The sequence below is a fragment of the Danio rerio genome, chromosome 9 (assembly GCF_049306965.1).
Source record: "Danio rerio strain Tuebingen ecotype United States chromosome 9, GRCz12tu, whole genome shotgun sequence".
Lineage (NCBI taxonomy): Eukaryota > Metazoa > Chordata > Actinopteri > Cypriniformes > Danionidae > Danio > Danio rerio.
In genome coordinates, this window is record NC_133184.1 from 29046200 (window position 1) to 29072500 (window position 26301).

Below are 26301 nucleotides of genomic sequence, written 5' to 3' on the forward strand. Positions count from 1 at the left end.
GTCTTCTTCTTTACAAGATGTCCCACAGTTTGTCCTTGTGAGATTTGGGCCTTTGCTTTAGCCCTTCATATTTCAGTCAATTTGTATCAACTTCTCTCTCCATTTTTGATGTAAGTAGGGGTCCCACCATAATACTGACCCTCAGAATGTACCATTTAAATGTGCTAATGTCTAATCTGTTGATATTAGGATTGTGTGAAAATCAGATTACATAATTAAATATAATAAAATTCACTGTTTAAATTTCATAATAATGGAATGTTATTGTAACCTTTGCTGTTGCAGTGTTCATGTTAAAGAAACATAAAAAGTATCTTAATAACACATATACCAGATAAAGTTGAAAAGAGAAAGAAATTGGTGAACTAATCGATCTCATAGAGTTTACTTTAGATCACATCAATTCTCCCCTCTGTAGTAAATTATCTCAAAATTGAAGATTAATTTGAATGGGGCTTTAAAAGAATTAACTCTTTAAATCTGAACAAACGAATTGTCCAGTCCTGTCTTTCTGCGTAGGAGAGGTTGATGGTGTATGATTTGTTGAAGTAAGTGAAATAATTATGTGTCTGATCAGTCACATTCGCCATATCTCATCCATATATTGTATGTCCATGTTTTAGAACCATGGTACAGAACTGAAATGCGTATTTCCAGAGCTCTATCTGTCCAAACTGCTTCCTTTTTAGCACTCCTAATATGACATTTGTCATTACACTGCAGGAAAACACCGGCGATCAAATCTTGTAGCACTTAAAATAACAATTGTCTCTAAATTGTAATCCAAATTTCTCAGTGTGACCCTGGCTTAACAGACATACCACCATGAGTCTTCATTGAGACAAATGAATAGGTACAGGGCAATGTAGCGATAGTTTAAAACTAACTATTGGCAAATTATTGATTTATTATTAAAACTGCAGAAAGGCTGTGGGTGTATGAAATAATCAGAGGTGGAAAGAATAATAAAAAATCATACTCAAGTAAAAGTACCATAACTTGCCTAAAAATGTAGTGCAAGAAGACTAAAAGTAAAAAGTAGACTTTTCAAAAATATTCAAGAGTAGTGAGCAGTGAGTAAAAAGCTGATGCATTACATGTAATTTGTGGATGTGTGTAAACGTAACATTCTGTAGTGCATTTAGTTATTGTCCAGCAGGTACCTAACATCATAAGACATTAATATTAGGTTACATTTATTTTGTGATGTCAGGTGACCAAAGTTCAAAGTCTAGCCAGCATCTAAAGACTATGTTATTTTAATGACCAATAACAGCATCAGATGATGTTGATATTTGAATGATTTCAGGTTGTGTTAGAAAATGACCAAAATCTAACATCGAGCTAACATCTTAAACCAACGTCATATTGACGTCAAGCATTGACATTATCCATCAGGTATGGCAACAAAAACAAACATGTGATAGACATCATAGTAGTAACGTCCACACAACATCAAGATGTAACATTATTAGACGTTGATATTTGGTTGCTTTTATGCTGGACATTGATGTCGTCGGCCTGACGTTGGGTTCTGATGTCAACCCGATTTTCATTTCTAAACAAAATGCAACGTCCCCACAGTTACTAAATGAAAACAACAGTTCTGAACTCATCTCCTTTATTGCATGACTGCCATGGCCTTTCACCAACAACTCCCGCTTACACCGGAAATTACCTCTTAACATAATAACAAAAAGTTCTACTTCCTTTCAATGTGAAGCTTACACATTTATGACTGTCATCACCAAGAATTTAACTTAACACCCCAATGTCAATCTGTCATCATATTGACGTCTTGTGCCTGCTGGGTGTTAAGGCCATTTTGGTCATCAGACAGTAAACATCTGTCATTTTCTCATCATTGTCATGCATCTAAACAGTCTCTGGGTCATTGCGTGTGAAAATTTTGGATATCACCTTGGACACTTTTAATGCTTCCAAACAGTTTGCTGCAATTATAAATTGCCCATGGCTTGTGGTAGTTCATTATGATGTGATTTACCTTCTATGTGCAATTTGATTGGACAGGAAACACAAGACTAATTTTTCTGCAAGTTTATGCAAAGTAGAGGAGTAAACGTACCGATACTGCACTGAAAATGTACTCAAGAGACAGTAAAAGTACACATTTTCAAAACTACTTAGTAAATTACAATTTCTGAGAAAAACTACTAAACTACAGTAATTTAGGTATTTGTAATTTGCTACTTCACACCACTGGAAATAATGTAGGCATATAATTGTTATACTGTAAATAACACAAAAATATGTCTGTAAAATGTGCTATGTTGTTATTCTTATGTAATAAAATAGTGACTATACAAGCTGATTGAATTTCACTTTTTGGAACAAAAACTACCCCAAAATGTTTTATTTTCTTTTTTATTTTTAAAGTGTAGGGTTGAAACTACAGGATTTTGCTGTGAGGAAAAACAGTTCACAATGTCAATATCCATAATGATGTATGTCACATAAAAACAAAATCAAACATTTTTAAAACATTGGACATACAAACATAATCATACTTTTTTATTTAGCTTGCAGCATGCTCAACATGTAGCATATATATATATATATATATATATATATATATATATATATATATATATATATATATATATATATATATATATATATATGTGTGTGTGTGTGTGTGTGTGTGTACGGAACACACAGAAATTACATCTTTGTTACCATTTTTTTCCAAATGTGTATTCTTCCATATTTTTGGGAGCAATTTTCACCTGTAGCTAGTTTTCCACTGAAGCTGAGCAAACTAAGCTGCTGCCAGAAGAGGTATAATTAGACCACTGCTAAATGACCCTAAGTATCATTATGTATATATATATTAGGCTGGTGAGAATGTATCGCACATTTGTAGAATTAGGCCACAAAAAGAGAAGTGAATATTTTATACAAATAAGTTGAATGCATCCTGTAAGCGAGACAGAATGAACTATAAGCTATGAAGATGGCGATGCTAAAGAGGGTGCTTCTGTTTGCATTGTTATTACTCTTTCTGAAGACTTATTTTGTTTGTTCGTGGCTTGCTGGTAAATGTTTTGTCTACGGTGATGTGAAAGAGTTTCCTCTTACCACATACTGTCCTGGAAATATTAACGGTGCTGATTGTAAACATGTCACTGATATTAAAGAAGATCTTCGTGGGCTTCCCTCAAGCTTACAGAGTGTCTGCATCCAGATGGATGGAGGCTCTGATGGTGTCTTGGCTCCGAACTCGTTCTCAAGTTTTGCATCTCTGAAACAACTTACAATTGCTGGATGTTTTTCACAGATCCCTCCGGAAGCTTTTAATGGATTAACGAATGTAACTTCACTATCAATATCTTCCTCCAATTCAGAAAAGTGCTGTGAGGTAGCTCTTGATTTCAGTCGACTTCCCTCACTTACAAGGCTGTTTATTTCATACTATGATTTATCTTTATTCAAACTGAATGTTTTTGACAAGATTCCTCATTTGGAAGAATTACACTTGGGCAATGTGTGTTTGAATAATATTTCTGAGGTTCTGTGTCGACTGGCAAATGTAAAATCACTGAAGCAGTTTAACCTTGACGGTGTGTTACATAAACTTCAGCATTCAAACTGTTCAGTTTTCAACACCTCTAACATATCAACTGAGTTTAACATTGAAAAGGTGAATTTGACATTGACCAAAGTAGAGCATGTGGATGAAGGAGCTTTGAAAACTTTTGGAAAACTGTTCTTCTTTCAGTTTTTTGTTTCACACACAGATTTTCTCAGAGATCTTTCTTTAATTGGAGTACATAAAATCAGAACTTTGGATTTCAAAGTGGATGTACTTAATGTTGATGATTTGTGTGTCGCAGCAAAGTTATATTCAGTTGAAAGAATGTTTGTTTCTTATGAGATGATTAATTTGTCAGTGACTCCTACTAACATGTCAGATGGCTGTGAATATATTATGAGCATTGCACTCAGTAATGACATATCTGTAAAGATTGTCGACCTCTTAGATGTTTATTCTCTATTCCAGATTTTCAGTAACCTCACCACTGTTACCATACAATATCACATACTCAGATCAAACGATTTTCTATCTCTTTGTGCTTCATTTCCACAGGCAGTCAAACAGCTTTCTGTTATGATTCTAAAAAATAATAGAATAGATAAGATAGTTTCTCATCAGTTTATGTGTTTTGTAAATCTTAAAACTTTGAAGTTAGTAATGAGTAAAATTTCTGTCTTTGAAGATTTTGCTTTCATTGGATTGAACAAACTGAAAGAGTTAAACCTCCACAGCAACAAAATATCTTCTATTCATCGACACACATTCAGTGGCTTACATGAACTGAGGGTTCTGGATCTCCAAGAAAATCCAATAATCTACATTGAGCCAAAATCATTTGGACATTTTACTAACCTTAGCTCACTTCTGTTGGGAGATCTGAACTTCCCTCCTAACATGTCACTGATCAAGCTGCATTTATCTGATATATTTGGAGGAATTCCATCTAATTTGAGTAATGTTTTCATTAGTTCAGGACTGAGACCAATGCATCTTGTGATTGGGAGTAATACCACACTGAATAATGGGCTAAACTTGCACATCAAAGGTCAATATGTGATTGTTGAGGACTGCAATAGTTTACTTTTAACATCTGTAGTCACACTTCAGATACAAGCAGCATATATGATCTGTGAAAATGAATTCATTGGGAAATATGTGCCATCAGTCGTCAGTCTGGAATTTCAGTCAATGTTCGCTGACAATATTGGAGACTTGTCTGTAATCAATCAGCTTGTTCATTTGAAAACCCTAAAACTGGAAAACATTGATTTAACAAATCAGCCGAACACGGGCATAATGTTTCACAATCTGACAAAATTAGAGAAAATGATTTTAATGAATTGCAAAATATTCTTTCTCGATAAAAGTGTGACCAAAGACCTAAAGGCACTGACAAGTCTAGTTTTAATACCAAAAGAAGCTGTCAACATCATTCAAAATTTTATGGAACAACCCACTCATTTAAAGTACCTCCATTTTCAATGCTTGGATCTGTACTGCAGTTGTGATAATACATGGCTGGTCTCGTGGATAAGGGACAACGGGAAGGTGGAGGTTGTCATGTCAAACCCCTCCATGGAAGATTTGCGGTGCTTGACTGACGATGAAGTTGACCACCTTAACTTTATCAGCTATGCCAAGGAGAACTGCTCAATTGACCTTGACTTTGTGTTCTTCTCCTGTTCTTCTGTGTTTTTGTGCATCTTTATTGTTGTAGTATTGATGTATAAGTTTGTTGGCCAGTACTTCAAGCCGTTCTATCACATCGCCAGTGGATGGTTTCGAGAGGCTTTGCGTATGAAGGAGAAACAGCAGTACCGCTATGATGCTTTCGTGTCTTACAGCGGTAAGGATGAGCACTGGGTCATAGAGGAACTTCTTCCAAACTTAGAGCAGCGCGGGCCTCCATTTTTGCGCCTCTGTCTGCACAGTCGGGACTTTCAGTTGGGACACGACATTGTGGAAAACATCACAGACAGCATCTACGCAAGTCGCCGGACTCTTTGTCTCGTCAGTCGCAACTACCTCAATAGCAACTGGTGCTCAGTGGAGATGCAGCTGGCCACCTACCGGCTCCAGGTAGAACACAGAGACATTCTTATCCTGGTCTTCCTAGAAACCATTCCATCTCGCTTGCTTTCCTCCCATCACAGACTGGCCCGGCTGGTAAAAACCAGGACCTATCTGGACTGGCCACAGGAGCCGGAGATGCATGAGGCATTCTGGGACAGGTTGTGGTGTAAACTGAGCTCTAATAAAGCCAAATAGATTTTCTGTTAGTATATTATATAAAAAAGTATATGAAAAACTTCAGTTCCTGTTTAATGTCTAATTGGATTATGAAACATTAATTGTAATTATATTTGCATGTAATGGCTGTTTTAAAATGCATTTAATTTAGTTTAACACAGTTAAACAGAGTTACGTTAGATAGTGTTTTTGGCGATCATTCACATTTGGCACACTTCAAATAAACTAAAATGTGATGCAACTGCTGAATTCTCTTTTTTGATGAAAATCTTAGATTGTTTCTAAACCGTTGATAAAGTTTTCACTTTTATTTTGTTTTAACTTGCTTATCAAATTCCCTGTGGAGAAAATCAAGTTTTAACATTGCTATAACGCATGAAGGCATAATGCAAAAACGCATAAAGACAAAATGTGCAAATTCATCAGTGAACTATCGCTGAGCTTTCTCATAAATATTTTTATTGTAAACACCCTCTGTTCCAATCCCCACAATAGTGATTTTGGCCATATAGGAGAACATGACAGGAAACTTTAAATGTGTTGATTTGTCATTCATAAGGGCTATTGAACAGAAATGTGCTCATTTTAAATTGCAAAGTATTTACATGTTCAAAATATGTAAATAAACCTGTATGTGTTAGCATGACATTACATCACAGATGACAAAAAAAGATTAGTATTGTCATACATTAAAATGCTGTAATTTTTTTTAAAAAGACCTTATTATATATATATACGCACGCACGCACGCACGCACGCACGCACGCACAAACACAAACACAAACACAAACACACACACACACACACACACACACACACACACACACACACACACACACACACACACACACACACACACACACAATAATTGAGTACATCCTATTTTAAAAATGATTATTCGTATCCATTTCTCAGTGAATGTAGACAGTGTATTTTGGTGGATTTAAATAAAACAGATTTATTAAACATATATATTTATTCAAAATATATTTTAGTCACCAAACATATTTAGAAATTGAAAAATAATACAATTAAATTCAAGCAAAATACTGCAATAATAAATTACAACATACAACATTTTTTGCTTCTCTTGATTTTTTTTCTTGTTTAAATTAGTCTTTTATATTTTTCTATAACATAAATTTGGGTGTACTAGTTTTTGGACCATTATTGCAAGTTATTTTGTTAGATAAGCTCTAGATTTGGCTTCAGTACTGACTAATCTAATGTATATTTACAAATATAATATTGTATAGCTTCCTATTAAAAATATGAACTTAAAAGATAAATTTGTAAGGGGTGTACTTATATATGCTAAGCACTATATTTATACATCTATTCAAATCATCTTGTGAATTATTTCTACAATCATATTGTAATATATATCGCAGCAAAACAAAATATTGCAATGTCAGATTTTTCCAATATTGTGCAGCCCTATATGACCCTATGTGCTTTGCTGTCAGCTGCACACAATTTCAAAGTCATTTGCTATTACTAAATGCCACATCTGGGAGGTGTACTGTACACACACCTTTTACCAAAATTATCCAACATTTCCTTACTGTATATAAAGATATGCGTTTTGGGTATGCCAGTTATACATGTGTTTATTTAATGTACTTCATGTATACATTATTACAGCATAACTATTGAATCACTTTACAGTTTGTTTCTTTGGATTGTCACAAATTGTGCAGCAAAATGTTTGAGAATCAAACCATGTCAATTGTTTCTGTAGAAATGCAAGCAGAAAAACTACAGTATGAAACACCACAATCAGATCACAGACAATGTTGAACGGAATTTTTATTTAATAGTATTTTTTGGCTGGAGGGTTTCTGAATGCGGCTACAAAAATTGTCCACATGATCACTGTGAAAAACTTAAAGTCCAAAGGATTCAAAAATATCATCAATATCATCTTTCGGAATATTAGGTTCCTGCAACGAAGTCTGCGAGTCCATTTTTTCTTTCTCAACTGAAACTGTCACATTTTGTCCTGACTCCACTTCATTTGAGGATTGTAGTAGTGGCCTGCATTTCCTCCTTTGATTTAATGATCCTTTTACGGTTCCAGAGGACTTCCTGGACACTGCTGACCTGCGCCTGAGAGTTCTGAAGTGTCTCATGAAGAATTTGTTCTGCCATCGAGTTCTCAAAAGCGCAGGCAAGGAACAGGAATGTTTCGGTGGAAAAGTTTGTTGAAGAGTCAATGCCTTTTGAACTTTTATATTAAACATCTTCAATCTTTTCTCCACCCTAAGTTAAAAAGCAAACAACATTTTTTAAATAACAGTAACTGCTGAAAAATGTATGCGTTTAAGAATTACAATTTGATATGATTCACGACACTAACCTCATAATTTAGTCATGATTTTTTAATAAAATTATTTGAAACAAATTTTCATTTTTTTTCTTAAATGCTACACATTTTTTTGCAAAATAATATATTTTCTGCCATCACTTGCTATTTTAAATCAAACAAACAAAAAAGGAATAATACAAACTAAAGAAGACTCATTAATATAAACAAACTAAAACTGTGACTGTGGAGGGATCTGACATTTAAAAAAAAAAATATCAGCATATCTATGTCTTCTGATATAATCTGAAATTTTTACACATTTACAATGTCCCCTGCTGACAAAAAACTCTTTCACTGGGGACTGAGATGGCTGGTGTGAAGAGGAAAGCCTTTCCTAAACCAGAGAGCAGAGTGTACAGGCTAATGGGTCCTCTGATGCAGGGGTCTGGCCACTGGCATAAAATACTGATTATAAAATGATTAATTATATAGTAGTATAGAAACAGAAGTTTAATATGATTATGAAGGTGAATAATTAACATTACTTGAATAATTAATTAGCAAAAGTATCAGTGTGATACACTTAAAAGTACACTAAAGAATATTAAATATTCCACAATAATGGGCAAACTATTAAAATATGCATAGACTAAATTGAAAAGGAGGGTAAAAATAATTTAATACCTGCTCCTTTTAAAGAACAACTTTCTCTTTCAGTCTGAAAAACGTCTTCACATCAGCATGAGTGTTTTCATTGCGAAAGTGTGATCTCTGTAGCACTCGTCATAACAGGCAGAGCTGCAAATCATCTGGGGCCTCAAGTATTAACGCTGCAAACGCACAAAAACTTTGCGTACGCCAGATTTCACGCTCACGTTTGGATTTACTTACGATGAAATGAACGTGGGAATGTGTGCAGATCCACGCCAACTTCATGCCTGCCGTTCGCACATTTCTTGTGTGTGTCTGTTTCATTTCCATTGGTGACTCCTAGAGGCAGTTGTGTTAAATTGCCCTCCACAAAGTGTCTTTGAACCGTGCAATGTCAGCTGTATGAGACGGGTTCATCCGCATGTCTAGCAGGTATAAAAGGTTTCCATACCATGCAGTTGATCAGCCAAACATTAAAGCACAATTTGCAGCCATTTTTCCCAATGTAATCAGAGCAATCTACTGCACACACGTTGCTATAAAGGCACCATCTGAGGATGAATTTGTATACGTGAATCAGAAGAATTTCCATTAAATAAATGTGCAAATAAAATAAGATGCACAGACTTATTAATGATTCATACTTGTCTTCCTCGTGATGAAAGTATAGGCAAAATCTAATGTAGTGAGGGGAAAAAAAAGAATGAGTTCACCAGACGCCGGATTCGAACCGTGTTTATGGTCAAAACATGTTGACATGCGTGTTACGAGCTACGCCACTCACGATGTTAAAGCGACTACAAAATTTTACACCTTTACATCGCACTATTTCTTTTTTAATCCATTTAGTGTGATGTTCAGACCCAACTGTGTTAACCGCATCAGCTAAACTCTCACACTTTATTTTTTCTTTTGTTACTAAATTCCGGAGAACAAACTTGCAAATAACACAGTTTCTCTCCGGTCTACCTCCGAAAGCAGCACCTCCAATTCACATTCTGTTCAAAATTTCTCTTTTTGCTTGCTTTTGACATTGCTTTTTCGTTGGGTTTTGCCAAAGTATAGTCATTAGCATATTCATATGGGGAGGAGGCAGGGAGGGGTTTTGCGCTCATGCATGTTGCGCTCAGTTTCACGTTCATTCGGATATATAAAGAGAATATTGCGTACGCACAAAGCTTTAAATGTGCAAACGCAATAAAAAATTCAGATGTATGAAACACTGCGTACGTACATTTACAGCTTTGTGCGTACGCAATGTTTTAGTACGACTTCAACGCAAGTCTTCGTACATGAGGCCCCAGGTCCACATGGTTTGGCTTATTAACAGTTTTTTGCATAATGACATCAGTGACCAGTTATTCACAGCGCTGATGGTTTATGTCCATATTATTCATTGTTCCGTTAGTGTAAGTAAACATCTTTTTGCAGAATTTGCACACATTTTGCCTGGCGCACTTCACCACTGTCATTTAACTCTTCTGCCCCACCTCATTCATGTGCAGGTAAAGCTAGTTCGCGCCTGTAAACAGAGCCCCCTCTGTTCAAAAAATTTATCATGATTCGTTTAACATTTCTACCTGTTTGAATCGTCACATATTTGTTTACCTGACACCTTCAGCTTCCAGACTTTCCATTCTCCCACACTTCAGGCTCAGGAAGGCCAGGCGTTTGTGCTCTTGATAAAACTTGCAGCTCCGGCACCAGTTCATCAGTTCCTTTAATAGGGCTGCCATGTTTCTAAAAGAAGACGTCTTCTTCAGTGACTTCAAAAACGTCCTCTTCTGACACAATGATGCTTTACTGGAGCTGTCCAATTTCATCTGTTGCTCCAAAGATTTCTTTGGAAAGACAATATGAAGATTATATATACAGTTGAAGACAATTATTAATTATGATGTTTTTTTATCATATTTTCATTATATATAAAAGTCATAAGTTATTAATAAGTTAATTTAGTTTTGTGAATTTTCTTTTCTTTTTCTAATATTTCCTGAGTGATATTTAACAGAAAAATGAAATATTTGACAGTACTACTCATAATATTTTTTTCTGAAAAAAAAAAAAAAAAAAAAAAAAAAAAAAAAAAAAAATATATATATATATATATATATATATATATATATATATATATATATATATATATATATATATATATATATATATATATATATATATATATATATTTTAGTTTAGTTTCGCTCCTAGTTTCGGTGCTAAAAACAGCTAAGTTTTAAATAATACAAGCCCTACAAAACAAGGCTACAAAACAAACTACTGTTATCCAATGACCTGCCTAGTTATTTTTGTTAAGCCTTTTTAGTCACACTAAGCTGAATACTAGTATCTTGCAAAATGACCTAATTATCAAATATATATATATATATATTAAAAAAATATTATATATATATATATATATATATATATATATATATATATATATATATATATATATATATATATATATATATATATATAAATGTGCTTCAGTTTTTCTTTTTGCCAAATGCTAACATAAGACACCTGATCACTAACAACCTACAAATTCAAACTATTTACCTGTTTGGTGGTTTTGGAAGACTGCTGAAGCATAGCCTTTATGTCCAGTCCATAGGGTGACACATCTGGAGAATTACAGCAAACAGATATGTGGTTTAATATGATCTACTTTATGTATGCAACAGAATAGTGATATGAAATACAAAGATAAAAGTCTAGAAACCTGAGTAATCGGTCCGTCGTTGTGAAACTGCTGCTCCGAGGTCCAGGCTAGAAACTTCATAATGTCCAGCGCTTAATATTGGCATCAGATCTCTCTCCCCTTCTCCAATCTCTTCTTGTTGCTCGGTCTCCCCAAACAACTTGGAAAGGAGAGAAAATTTGGACTTTCTTTTTCCTCTTGTGCCCTTTAAGAGGTCTTTGGTAACTTCTTCAATCTTTAGATCAGGGTATGTGAGGCACAGGAAGTCTTTCAGGTCCTCAGGTAGAGTGAAGTCAGTCAGATAGGCCATGGGCTGAGACTGAGACACCTTCTGGAGCAGTTCACAGTTTCTTCTGTACATGGGGATGAGGGCTCGCAGAATACCTCTGAAAAAAACCCTATGGAAATATATACACATTCATCACATTTCAGATTTATATGTTACACAAATATTTTAATAGCTTAAATTTTTTTAATTCTCCTGGTTTTATATATAGTTTAGATCAGTGGTGCTCAACCCTGTACCTGGAGATTGACCTTCCTGCAAAGTTCAGCTCCAACCCTGATCAAACACACCTGAACTAATTAATTAGGACCTGAACAGCACTTGATAATTACAGGCAGTTGTGTTTGATATGGGTTGCAACTGAAATCTGCAGGAAGGTCGATCGCCAGGAACAGGGTTGGTCATGCCTGGTTTGGATGGACTGAAGCAAACTATTGAAAACAGGGGCACAACTATTCACAATCGCACGCTGACTGGTCTTCTGGACTATTGTTTATCATTCCCTAATTCCTCAAGCTCTTGATCCTTACACAAGCTGAAATTTATCTTTACCCACCTTCATGGGGCAGTCGTTTATTTTCTCATTCCACAAAGAGAAACCAGAACCTAGTGCTGCACACATACATTTTCTCAATACTTGTCACCAGAGTTGTTGTATTCTATTTTTTGTGGAATGTAGTAATGTAATGAATTACATTTTAAATGAGTGTAATTTGATTACATTACTAAATTCAATGTAATTGCATTACAAATATAGTTTTTAGAAGAAAAAATGCTTCTTTAAAATCATGTTTTCTGCTGCAAAATCAGTTAATAAGCATGCACTTTTAAATTGCTGCAAAACATAAGCTGAAATGCCTGCGTCTTTGTGGAAATACAGACATTACTTTGATTTAACTGAGCATAAAAACACTTTATTTTGATGGTCCCTTTAACACATTTTGTTGAATTTAAGTTACATTGCATCTACATGCCAACTAATTCTCATTAGATTATAAGTAGACTGTTAGGTTGGGGTTAGGGATAGTGTAAGTGTAATGTACTTGCAAAGGAGCAGTATCAGCAGATATTAAGCACACAGTCTACTAATACTAACAATCAAATTAGATGTAATTGGCATGCAGTTGCAAAATGTGCAATAGGGACCATCAAAACGAAGTGTTACTGAATATAGCTGTGAAATTTAGTCTCTAAATATCCTTTAACTGCTTTCAACTCAACTAGCAACTTGTTTAAGCGTTCTAAGACAATACTTGTCACCCAGGAGGACACCGGCACCTAAAAACACAATGATCTAACTCAGCCTAAACAGGCTAAATTGGCTTTCTGTGCAGAATTGGGAGTGAATGTATCTTCTGAATGTGAAGACAGGCGTAGCTGCTTATGGGGCCGTTCACATATTGCACCTTTTCTGTGCGCAAGTTCATTATTAACAATAGAGGTGCACAGCTTGCACGCACATATTGGGCGCGCTCGTATATTCCAGTTGCACTCAGTTGAAAACCATGAGTCATGTGACAAGAACTGACCAATCAGCTTCATGTTTTTGTATGGAATATACACAATTCGATAGACTAATTACCTCAGACAAACACAAAACACCCAAAAACTGCAGTACTTTTGCACACTATAGAAGTTAATGGTTACAGGTATCCAGTTTGGTTTTAAATGTCTTTTTTTGTGGTAAAAAAAAGGTAAACAGATTTGAAACAAGAGAATGATGAGAAAATTTTACATTTTGGGCAAACTATCTAAGTCTTTTGAATATGCCAAGCTGCTGTGATCAACCCCTTGTGATATTTTTCAGTGTCATTTCAGTGTTAAGCAATATTAAATTAATTTAAGAGCTGCAGTTTATTTTGTTTTTATAGGTATATTTTAGGTTTTAAGAGTACCTTCAAAGAAAAGTAATTAGTAGTCTGATTACTTATTACATTAAGTAATTAGTAATGTAATCAGATTACAAATTTCCAATAGTAATCAGTAATTTGTAATACATTACTTTTTTTAAAGTAACTTACCCAACCCTGCTTGTAACTCACCAGGGAGAGATTTGCTAATGCAAATATGTCTGATAATCTAATAATCCAAATTGTTTGCAAATATTTGAGAACTGCAATTAAACTACAGCAGACTTCTTTGTGCTCCCTCTTTGACATGAATTGTTGCTTAGATTTGACACTTCAGTTTTTGTTCTCATTATCGTTTTTATAGCAGAGCCACCAACAGATATCGTTTTTATAGCAGATTCTACATACTGAATTGGGCCAAATCATTCTGAAGTTAACCCAAAAAGAAGCAACGTGTGGAACCCAGCAAGCAAGCTAGCTTGACGGTAGACCATCCCAATGGTCAACCATCAGATTGGTGTGTCCCAGGGTTTAAGCTGATAAAACAAGTACAGGTAAACAAGTAAAAACATATGACTAGGCACCATTTTATAATGAAAAGGCACTAGTGTGAATGCAGCATTAAGCAGGTTTAACTTTCGCAAATGTGGGAATTCAGCAGTGAAGTGATGAATTATGAACTCACCAGAGACGACTGAGCATGCTGGTTATCACCACATTCAGCACAATGAACTCGCCCAGACGCAGATGCTGTCGTGTTAATCTAACTGAGGTGTAAAGGATCACAGTCATATACAGTTACTTCCTCTAACACAACACTTTTATTTTGCATGTGGACATTTAGGATACAAGAAAGCTTTGGTGCATCGTTCCAGCGTTCGGCCTAAAAGACTGGAGGCTCCAAGCAGCTTGAGGCCGAGCCACTCCAACATGGGCTGACTGGGAACATCACACTCCCCAGCCTCGGCTCCGGCTTCCCTATGTGTGAAAATATGCATGATCCCCATGTCATTTTCACAAGCAGGAACTGGAATTATAGCCGCATTTCCACTGTCGGGCCAGTGCGAACCAAGGCTTTTATCAGGCCGGCTGGGCCAATCGCCCAGGAGGTTGAGTAGTGAGGCCGAAATCATGTCACGTTTCCATCGTCGGGCTAGTAGCTTGTAGCGCATCACGCAAACCCCGCCCCAGAATGTCCCCCAAATCAAACGTCACACAACCCGCCCATTTCAGAGGGAATCAGGCAGATAAAGCACACCATCGCATCATCACGAAACCATTAAAATGAAAACAACCGAAACAAACAAATGACACATCACTGTACAGCATTACATTATACGCACAGGCCTGTGTATTTTTATTCATTAGCTGTATTTTTTTTTACTCGCCGACCGACTTGGCATCATGCATCGAGTGGTCTCGCCACTAACAAAGGGACCCAGCGCAGTGAGCGCACCCATCCATAATATAAAACCAAAGAAATTCCCCGGTAATAACTTGATATGAAATGTATTTTATAACATTCTTGTTTTGATAGACGTCATCAAACATTCAGCCCAAATGCTCCAGAGAGATGGAAAACATATAAATTATTCCCTAGGCTATGTGACACTTAATAGATGATTCCCCTTTATTTAAGGATGTTGCATATTATTCGCTTATATTAAGTAATAGAAAGTGTTAAGTGTTTCTGCACATAAGAGCAAGTAATAAAATATAGCCTATATTTCAATTTGCTCAACAGCTATTCATTAATAAAGCACTACATTAAAAATTTCATTATATGTTTTCTTTCCCTTATTTATTTATTTAATTTGTTTGCCGCATGTACTCGTGTTGAGTGCCATCGAAAATCTAGTGTAGTGACGGCATGCCATCTTTAACAGACTCGGGCTAAGTCTGCCCCAAAGCCCTAGCTGGTCCAATTTGGCCCAAGTTATTCGGCTGAAAAAGGCCAGATGCTGGCCCAGAGAAAGCCCCGCTTTGGCCTGATCAGGCTCCGGAAGTGACAGTGAAAACGTGACTGGCCTTGGCTCGCTTTAGGTGAGATAGTGGAAACACGGCTATTGTGTCATTACTTTGACCTTACCTCTGAAATTTGTTTGGACACACTTCCTTCAGATCTTCCACCGCTGCTTGTAACTTCATCTCTTTTAAACGGTTTACACATTGCTCAACCTGCAGATCATGTAAATCTGATAAGTATTTTATCATGAACAAGAAAAAATGATGCAGTATTATTTGTAACATCTGTAACTATGAGTAAAAAGGCAAGCAGGGTTGTAAGCATCACAATGTGGCTACATTTTTTTCATACATTAAACTGCGTCTGGGCAAAGCAGTGGCGCAGTAGGTAGTGCTGTCGCCTCACAGCAAGAAGGTCGCTGGTTCAAGCCTCGGCTCAGTTGGCGTTTCTGTGTGGAGTTTGCATGTTCTCCCTGCGTTCGCGTAGGTTTCCTCCGGGTGCTCCGGTTTCCGCCACAGTCCAAAGACATGCGGTACAGGTGAATTGGGTAGGCTAAATTGTCCGTAAAGTATGAGTGTGTGTGTGTGTGCGTGTGTGTGTGCGTGTGTGTGTGTGTGTGTGTGTGTGTGTGTGTGTGTGTGTGTGTGTGTGTGTTTGTGAATGTTTCCCAGAGATGGGTTGCGGCTGGAAGGGCATCCGCTGTGTAAAAACTTGCTGGATAAGTTGGCGGATCATTCCGCTGTGGCGACCCCGGATTAATAAAGGGACTAAGCCGACAAGAAAATGATTGAATGAATGAATTGCGTCTGTTCATCTGTGAAATATAAATAACTACACTATTATCATGATATGCAGAACAGATCACCTGAAATATTTAATGTAACAATAGTATAATTTACCAGAACATCTTGTCATTCATGACTAAAGCAATAATCATTGATATTAAAATTAAAATACTTTAAGGACAACAGTGCAGTCCCAAGATACAACCTTCAAACTTTTTACACATTTGTCAGCAAAATGTTTTTTTAATTAATTAAACATTTTTAAAGAGGTAGAGGTCAAAATAAGAATTGTTGAATGTTTGCACACAAACACAATGAAACATTATTTCACCCATATTTTAATATTTTAACAAGTTATTAAAATAGACACTACTTTTATTTTGAATTTATTTTTCTTTCTATATAAAATCCAATCTGCAAATGGTTAACTAGATTAGGATACCAAAAATGTGAAATTTAGTTTTTGACCTGTGTGTGTGTGTATTACAGGACTGGCTCTCACCTGCTTTAATGCACGGAATGGCTTGTGTTGTCTGAAGCCATTGTTCAAAATGTAAAGCAGTTCGTACAGCACACGGATTTCTGTCTGAAGAACTTCACTACATAACAGGGTCAACACTTTCTCACAGTCAGCCAGCAAGCAATCAATCAAGAGATCTAGACAGAAAAGAAAAGTGTCTGACTGCACATGTATTATACATGTAACACATATAATAAGGCACTTAAAATAAGTTAGAACGAGACACTTCAGGCAAAAACAAACACATATACACACAGCAACAGCATTTATTTCCTGCACCTGTAAATATTCTTTATTTTTGTCTAACGGAAGGAAAATATCAAAAACAGTTCAGATTACAGATTAATGCAAAATGTTTGAGTATTAAAATGCATAAATTTATTTTTTAAGTCAAACAGAAAGAAAATATCCAGAGCACATATTAATACATAACATATGTGTATTAAAATTGATACAATTATTTATTTTTAGTTTAATTACTAACCATTTTGTATAATTTACATGTTGGGTGTATTATATATTTTATTAAAATGCATTGGTAAGGACGAAATCTGGGCAACTTTAAAAGTCAATTTCTTAATATTTAGATTTTTTTTCATAGTTAAATGTCTGACAAATATTGTCCGATCCAAACAAAGCACTGGGAAACTTTTAGTTAATTTTTTTCAAATGATGAGCTTCATTAAAAATTGACCCATATTTTTCTGATCTTGTGGTTCAGGGTCACAGAAAATATTAGAAAACGTGTAATGACAAAAAATATTTGAAATGCTTAATGTAAATCAATCAACTGCTTGACCTTTTTTTAACCACATGATAAACATTATAAACTGGTGCAGATGCATTACAGAATGTAACATTGTTATCTATCGTACGAAGAAATTGTTTATATAAAACAAAACAACAGCCTGAACTAACAATAGTAAATATATATTTTGCTGATCGAAGCAACTATCTAAATGTCATGAGTTAAATGTTTTATTAAAAGTGTTTCACGTGAATCTTGCGGATCCACGTGTTCTCGTCAAGCGCTAAAACACTCTACTCTGTGAATTTATTTGAGCGATGTGTGTGTGGTTTCAATTTTATAAAAAATGTAGTAATACCGATATTTTAAAACATCGAAACATACCTATCGAATCCGTAAATGGGATTCGAGTCGAAGAGACAGCACTTGGAAACGGAATGTTTATTTTATTCCAGCACTCCTGCGCCATGTTTACAGCTGACTGCCGGGGAGAGAAAACCAGCCAATCATATGCTTGTGTGTGCGAATACGTCATAGTGCATAAAGGTACAAGCACACCATTCTTGTGCGCTTACCAAAACAAGTCGTTAGAAGCCACTGTGAACTTTCTTATTCTTGCTGGGAAATTTTACTTTCACAAACAGAGGTTCCTTAAAAAAATCCAATCTTTATAGACTTCCTGTGTGAAATAGAACATTTATTTAAATCTCTTAGATTAACTGAAAATAAGAAAAGTGCTTCTTACTTGAGCAAATATGATGTGATCATGCTACTTGAATATTTATCTCTTTTTTATTGCGCTGTCTTTTAACTTTTTACGTTTTTTATTATTATTTTTTATGTAATGTGTTTTGGTTTTGCTCTTTATCTTGTGTATGTAATGTGATTAATGTGTTAAAGAACTGTTATCTTTTACTGTATTCTAAATTGTATTATACAGTTTCTTTAAGTTTATAAAAAAAAAAAAAAACAACATTCTTTTGCGCTTTTGAAATAATAGATGGCGATATAGTTTGGAAACAGTTTTGGCTTCTTCGGGGGAAAAAAATATATCTAATAAAGCTGTCGAAGTCTCAATCCAAGTCATTCTTAATTGCTACCATATAAATACCAAACTAGCTAAATTCAATAAGAATATTTCCCCTAAATGCTCAATTTGTTCTCAATACGAGTAAACTTCAAATCACTAAATCATTTATTTTGAGAGTGTATATAAAGTGTTTTGAGTTGACTTTTCCAATTTCATTAAAAAATCTTGTTTCCAAACGTTTTTATTTCCCCAAAAAAATTATTCTTCGTTTACTCTCTGAACTTAGATCCTTCTTATAGCAAATTTAAAACTTTTTTATTTTCAGAAAGGACTTTTATATTTATATGTTAACTCCTTTAATTATTCTAGCAATTATATTGCTTGTAAAACTCTTTCTTGGTGTAAATCACTTAAACTTGTTAAGTTTAATTAACAATAATTTTTGTAAACGTTCTTTCTTGCATTGAACAAAAAAAAAAAAATCTTTTGCGCATTTTGCCCTGTCCATTTGCTTAAAAATGTTGAAGAAGACTTTTCCAAAGTGCATTATTGCAAGCTTATTATATGTTTTTTTGTTTAAGGTAATAAGTAAATGAACAACTGTTCTCTAAAACATGCATTTATGAAGAGTTATACATTCTTAAATCATCTAAATAAACAAATCCAACGACTTATTAGCTGAAGAACTCCATTCTCAAATCCTAAAATATGGAAATAAAATTTATATTCATTCTTAAATAGTTAAAAAGATGACTTTGAAAATAAAAGCTTTGTTCTTTATTTGTAATGTTCTCTTAACCAGTTCTTATACTTAAAGACACATTTATTTGAGAATAAATTGCATACAAGTCTTAAAGTTTCTGTATTATTATATTAAATTTACACTATAATATAATACAATACAAAACAGTATTATACTGTTTTGGCTTTTATATAATTTCCCAATGCAAATAAAATGTGTATAATGATTATAACCACAATTAACTATGTTAGAAAAATTAAATTAACAAACAAACAATATATTTGTTTAAAGCATTATAATCTTTATTATTATTTTAAAAATACATCCAGAAATGGATCATCTATTTATAAACACAATTCATGTGTGTTTTAATACCCATTCAATAATCAGTGGATTGACTTCCTCCAGCACAGATTCTTCTGTTCTGCCACGAACTGTAAGTCCATGGTTTGCATCCTTGATCCAGTGAACGGCGGAGGGGCTTTTCATGGTGTCCACAATATTTTGTAAGATTTTCTGTAAAGCAACATGGCTTTTATTATTACTACATTAATGCATTTATGACAACCCCTTTCATTAAACAAACAAAAAAAAAAATTAAAACCTGTAGAAAAACTGCAAAGTAATGTAGTTCACTATAGAACAGGGTTTCTACAGGTTTCATAAAGTCAAATTTAAAACTTTTTAAGACCATAATGAACGAAATTTCAGACATCGACAATGCTAAACACTAAAGATTTTTTTTACTAGTTAAGTTAAAACGTTAAAAAACATTAAAAACCAGTGTTATTGTAAAAAATATTATTAAACCATATTAATAAGTAAATAGAGTTAATAAATAAATGTTTCTTAAAACTTTTAAAAATATATTTATTGGATGGGTGTTGGATTGGGTTTAGCTTTACATGGACATAGGATAATTAAGACCCGTTTAAAAAAACACATTTAAAAGACCTACAACACAATGTTTGAGTAGATTTAATACTTTTTAATGCCTACCTTTTTAAGACTTTTTAAGACCCCACAGATACCCTGATAAAATTTGTCAAAAATATTTTGTTAAAAATGTAGGAAAAAGAAACAGTGCTGGTGACCACTGAGGAAAAAACACATGGATTGAGAACTGCTCATTTGTGTTCACCTGTTCACACATGTTATCTGCCGTGCCGGATATAAAAAGCACAGGAGTTCCAGACAGCTCAAGAAGGCCTTTACTTCGCTCAATGTAAGTTTGTGGTTTTCCTGGTAGATTGAGTGGGAATGATAAACACAGCACACCCTGGACTGCATCCTTCTGCACGGCACACATCTGATTACACACAGCCACTGCTGTACGAGCACCCATAGAGCGCCCTGCAAACAAACATGCAGACACATTTAACCCATTTTACACTTCAGTTGCTGTCAATTGTTTGTTAACAACTGTTAAAATTGCTGGTCAAAAACAAAATTCTACCTCTTGCATCTTTTGAATGTGCAGGAAGCAGGAAGTATGTAAACTAATGTGGTCATGTAAAATTGGAACAAAAGAATCTTTTTTTTTCACTTAAAATATTAATTTATTGCAAAAAATTAATAAAAAGGCAATCAGTAGTTAACTTCCAGAAATAATAAAGACAGTTACAAATGTTATCAGATTGAATGAGTTACAAAAATAAATGAGGTTTTAAAAGTGTTTAAAAAGGAGAATGTAATAATAATAATAATAATAATAATAATAATAATAATAATAATAATAATAATAATGTAAAAGAACAGAAAAATGAGAGAAAGATTTAACAATAAAATTTAATACTGTACACTATGAATATTATATGGGGGAGAACAAAGAACCTTTAGATGCACATAGATGCACTTTAGAGAACTGAGACTTCTATAAATTAAAAGCATCTGCAAATGTTTCAGATCCTCTTTTAAAAATAAAATGCTGCTTGTTATTCAAATAAACAAATGATGAAGCCTGATTCTACAAAAAAAAAAAAAGAAATTTAAATTGCACAGTTTTCTGGTGATTCTGAGTTATATTATTAGTGTACAGGTTTTATAAGTGAAAACAATCATGAGCCATATAAGCAGAAGTGGAGTTATCATCTTAAAGTTAGAAAATAGTCAAAATTGCAAGACATGCTAAATTTCTAAAAGTCATTATTTTGACAAAAACATCGCAATTGCAAGATGTAAACTTCCAATGTACAGAAAAAGTACAATCAGGGTTTATAATTCCAAATTTATATCTTGTACTTTTTTCCCCTCAGAATTGTACATTTATATCTTGTAATGACTTATGTTGCTTTTTATCTGAGAAATCCGATAGCCTATATAAACTTAGTTTTATGGGAAAATGTTGCCTATTTAGAAATATAAGTCAGAATGTTGAGTTTATAACTTCATAAATTTAAGTTCATATCTTGCAATTATGATTTTTAAAATTATTTGCATCTTACGATGCTACCCTTTTTATTAGAACTATGTCTTACAATTAAACAATATGTCTAGCAAATCTGACATTGTGCTCCTCATAATAGGCTACAAACTGGCAAATTTATCACACAAGATACAAACTTGTACTTTTGATTTAAAAAAGTCGGAGACTAACCTCCCAGGAAAACGCTGCTTGGTGCAAATCTCTCATGGGCCTTTAAATAATCCTGGATGTTACATATATAAAAAAACACACTAATAATGAAATGCAGTTACAACATAAACATTCGTTGTGCTTGCTTTATGATGCTTAGAATGAAGCTTACTACAACGGCGCTGTAAGCTCTGACTCTGTACACAAAGTTTATCGCCTTGCAGGTGAAGCGCAGGCACAGTACACCCGCGCAGGCGAGAGCGCGCGCGAGGCTCTCCAGCTGTTTAATGCGCATGTCTCCACCAGCGCCGTGCGTCAACACCACAGCTGGAATGCCCGCCGTGACGTCATCGGGTACCGAGAACAAGCCATCCAGCTCTTTCTGCTCGAACGGGATTCTCACCTTCTCCTGTCAAATTCAACATTATTGCTTTAATCGCGCCTCTTACAAATAGGAGAAATCTGACATTAAGGCACACGCAACATTATGCAGCAACCATTCCCGCTTTTTTTACGTTTAGAGAAAAAGTGCACAGTACTTTAAGTGTTGCATCGTGTTTTTGTTGAGAGAATACCTCTGAAAACTCCATTCAGGTGTAAATGCTTGGGTGGTTGACGCATGGAGATCTGAAACACCCGGGTGGAAGTTCCTCGCACATGGACACATTTTTAGACGTTCATATGAATAAGGTTAAGAGCGCCACCTCACGTAATGGAGTGAAAAAAAGACATTTGGAAACGGCTCTGAAAGTGTATGAACGCCACTGCATTAAGCAAAATATATGTATTATCGTCTGGTTGAAATTTTTTTAATAATCTTTCACTGATGTTATGTGCATGGGACACCCATCCTAAAATAATATACAGTGCTCAGCATAATTGAGAACACCCCATTTTGAAAATGAATATTTTTCTCCATTTCGAAGCGAATATAGGCAATGTATTTAGCAGCATTTAAACAAAACAGATTTATAAGACAGATACATTTATTCAAATAATATTTTAGTCACCTAACATATTTAGAAATTGAAAGATAAAACACTTCAATTCAAGCAAAATATTGCAAAAAAAAAAAAAAAAAATTCCAACATACAAAATTTCTACTAGTAATTTTCTTTCTTTTTTTATTTATTTATTTTGCTTCTCTTGATGTTTCCCTTTTTTTAGATGGTTATCGTAAGTTATTTTGTTAGATAAGCTCCAGATTTGGCTTCATACTGACTGATCTAATGTATATGCACAAATATAATATTGTATAGCTCGCTATTAAAAATACGAATTTAAAAGATAGATTTGAGAGGGGTGCACTTACATATGCTGAGCACTGAAATAGGAAAGTAATTTCTTGCAGAAATACCAAGTTTCTACTGTGTAAAACTAGTTTTATAAATGTGTCTAAATTATTTGGAAAATGGTAATTTTTTATTAAGTAATATGATTACATTTGTTTACTCATTATATTATGGAAGCCCATTTCCGGAACTGAATAAAAACTCAGAAATTTTACTCCTCAGAATTCAGAAGTTTATATTTCAGTTTTAATAAAGAAAAAAAAAGTAAAAATTGCAAGCTTCTCTCGCAAATTTAAAAAATTTGCAATTAGGTTTTTACATTTTTATTCGGTCAAATGGTGTATTAGTTAAATCTTATTAAAACCTCAAATTAAACCTTACAAGATTTAAATTTCAATTGCTTTATTATTTATACTTTTTAAATTACAATCTTATCTATTTTACTAAAAATAATAGTTTTTTCCCCCAAGCATTTCTACAGACCCTAGCACAATTTATATATAGTGGTCTCAGCACAAATAAGCCTAACCCTCACAGATCTCCCTTTTAAATTAATATTTTATACAGCAGTGTTTCTCAACCACGTTCCTGGAGGACCACAAATGCTGCATGCTTTGGATGTCTCTTTTGTCTTTCACATCCATTACAGGTCTTTCAGTGTCTGCTAATGAGCTGATGATCTGAATCAGCTGTGTTTGGTTATAGAGACATGGGAAATGTGCAGAGCTGGGGGTCCTCCAGAAACGCGGAAGAAACACTGCTCTATAGGATTCAATACAACAATATTTTTGTGTATATACATTAGATAAGTCTGGACCAAAGCCAATCCACAGCTAATTTAACAAAATAACTTACGATGATGATTCAAAAAACAATACTTCAAATTAATGTTAGGGAAAATATTAAATAAAATTATAATAAAGAGAAACAAATCAGAGAAACACGGAAAAAAATATAAAAATAAAATATAAATCTAAAATTATATATTTATTTTATTTTATTTTTTTGCAATACCTAATTTGAGTTTAGAAGTTTTATCTCTATATTCCTAATGATAATCTGTGACCAAACTCTTTTATATATATATATATATATATATATATAACTGTTTAATAAAATAACAAAAACATATTGGTGTTTAAATGCACCACACCTTGTCTAGATTTACTGAGAAACACAAATTTTCATTTTTAAAAGGGGTGTTCTTGTTTATGCTGTACGCTGTAAATATATAATCCTACAGCTTCTATAAATCAGACAAGCAAGAGTTTAAAAATGGAGAGATTTAATACACACACACACAAAAAGTATTCATTGCAGTCACAAAAACAAAACTTGTCTGAAGTCTTGGGAACCTGTTATGGTGGAAATCCATTGTCAATGAGATGGGCACTGTTGCAACAGAAATAGGTTAGTCTCTCACAGCTCATCTCGGACCTAAACAAAAACAAAATCTGTTAAAATTGCCTGATGGGATCCAGGGCTAATGTACCGAAGTACTTAGCCATTTACATGTATTCATTTAACAGATACTTTTATGCAAATGAGGAATAAAGAATTCATATAAACATTTTATCAGAGTTATCTGATAAATAATCTAAGTCAAAACTTTATTGCCCCCTTTATTGCTTTATGTGCTTTATGAAACCACAGTAAATCCATCAATTACTTAATTAACTGTACCAGTAAAAAAAAGTCAAACCAAAATGAATACCTGTCGCTATAATGATACACCGAGGAGAAATTAAGTAATGAAATGAAAACTTTCAGCAAGCATTCCTGTACACATTTACAGCATTGAGTCTGTTTTTCACAGCTGGATTTGATTACTGACGATTTGACACAAATTCAGAATATTTCCATTCTTCAAAACTCAACCAGCAGTTGTTGTCCAAGCAACAAGTCGTAGACTCGAACATGCTCGGGAGCAGCTTTTTCATACTAACAGGATTAGATTGTGTCATTTCAGCCAAAGGCGATACTTAAAGTTTGAACTGTTGATGTTTTGTGAGTCATGAGTAATGTATTGAATTTGGGAAAATATGAATTATTCATCAAATATTTAAAAATGTGTTATAAAGGTATAAATACTGTAACAGGGTGTAACCTTTTTAAGGGGTTCCAAGAGACCTTTTTAAACTATTTAGTGACTAATATGTACACTTTAGGTATAAATACATGTTGTAAATTATGTTTAGTTTTTTGCACAGACATTTAACTTCATACTAACAATCTAGCATCAGGGGAATTTTGGGGAACTATCCTTTTAAGAATAAACCTTTTATTTAATTCTGCTGAAAATGTGATGTTAAAAGGTAATCATTAACAACACAAATTGTTTAAAACATTGATAAATAGCAAACCCTGTCCAAAAAATACAAAAGGTCATTTGTAAAATACAATATATATAGCAGTGTCTCACTAAAGCGTATAATCTTTAATCAGATCAAATCCTAGAGATACACTTTTGCACAACGATGACAAATCATGGTCACTACCACCATTTCTAATGAATAAATTTAGATTAGTAGCCTAGTATAGCCAAGACCTTTTTTCTTGTGCAGTAACATGGGAAAAGATCATCCTTTGGCTGTTCTACTAGCTCCATACCATCTCGAACCTTGGGCTTGGTCACCTGCAGTTCAGCGTACTTCTAAAAAACAAAAACACACAGAAACATACTTTTTAGTTACATTTACTCAACCATATGCAAGTTCAGCGATATCATTTATGATCAGTCAACCTTTTTCCTCTGTCCTGATGAAGTCGTTTTATTAGATTATTTTTTTAATCAAGTGCAACATCATCAAGCCAAACAAGCGTCTTTATCTGCAGTACAAATCACATAAAATTCAAGTAGCCGCTGTGGTCTTGACCTCAACACTTCCACACCTCAAACACACACAGGTTTATTGCGGAGAAGTACTTTGAGGCCAGATTGTGTGTTGAAAGATTAATGTTTGCACCAATGGTTATAGAAAACCATAAAGTGCTGGGGTTCATGACCTGTGGGGTGTGTGAACTTAGTGTCTATGGTGAGC

At 34.2% G+C, this 26301-nt stretch overlaps 4 protein-coding genes across 8 annotated transcripts in view; 1 reads left to right on the plus strand and 3 right to left on the minus strand.

The window, feature by feature from the left end:
• Positions 1-2946: 2946 nt before the first annotated feature.
• Positions 2947-6040, plus strand: tlr20.4 (toll-like receptor 20, tandem duplicate 4). Its single transcript, XM_073912726.1, has 2 exons — positions 2947-3379; positions 4239-6040. Exon 2 carries the CDS (start codon positions 4451-4453, stop codon positions 5822-5824), a length of 1374 nt encoding a protein of 457 aa, XP_073768827.1. The 5' UTR covers positions 2947-3379; positions 4239-4450; the 3' UTR covers positions 5825-6040.
• A 1564-nt stretch (positions 6041-7604) lies between these two features.
• On the minus strand, positions 7605-18114 carry rmp64 (ribonuclease MRP subunit p64). Its single transcript, NM_001017650.2, has 9 exons — positions 18006-18114; positions 16856-17010; positions 15692-15780; positions 14452-14580; positions 14288-14365; positions 11488-11864; positions 11325-11389; positions 10374-10606; positions 7605-8068 (listed from the first exon to the last, which is right to left on the minus strand). The coding sequence occupies exons 1-9, from the start codon at positions 18088-18090 to the stop codon at positions 7693-7695; spliced, it is 1587 nt and encodes a 528-aa protein (NP_001017650.2). The 5' UTR covers positions 18091-18114; the 3' UTR covers positions 7605-7692.
• Positions 18115-18196: 82 nt separating this feature from the next.
• tex30 (testis expressed 30) lies at positions 18197-22633 on the minus strand. Of its 5 annotated transcripts, none has more exons than XM_073912756.1 (7): positions 22544-22633; positions 22141-22377; positions 21990-22041; positions 20535-20746; positions 20393-20425; positions 19769-19909; positions 18197-18296 (listed from the first exon to the last, which is right to left on the minus strand). In XM_073912756.1, exons 1-7 carry the CDS (start codon positions 22556-22558, stop codon positions 18273-18275), a joined length of 714 nt encoding a protein of 237 aa, XP_073768857.1. In that variant the 5' UTR covers positions 22559-22633; the 3' UTR covers positions 18197-18272. The 5 variants fall into 5 exon arrangements, with proteins under 5 accessions (XP_073768857.1, XP_021334631.2, XP_073768859.1 ...); XM_021478956.3 differs by having other exon boundaries at positions 18197-18300; XM_073912758.1 differs by lacking the exon at positions 20393-20425.
• A 1900-nt stretch (positions 22634-24533) lies between these two features.
• The window catches only part of poglut2 (protein O-glucosyltransferase 2), a 12294-nt gene continuing 10526 nt past the window's right edge, over positions 24534-26301 (minus strand). Inside the window, 2 exon segments of the mRNA NM_200931.1 lie at positions 24534-24697; positions 25809-25913. Of these exon segments, the coding sequence (NP_957225.1) occupies positions 24680-24697; positions 25809-25913 (123 nt within the window). The 3' untranslated portion in view covers positions 24534-24679.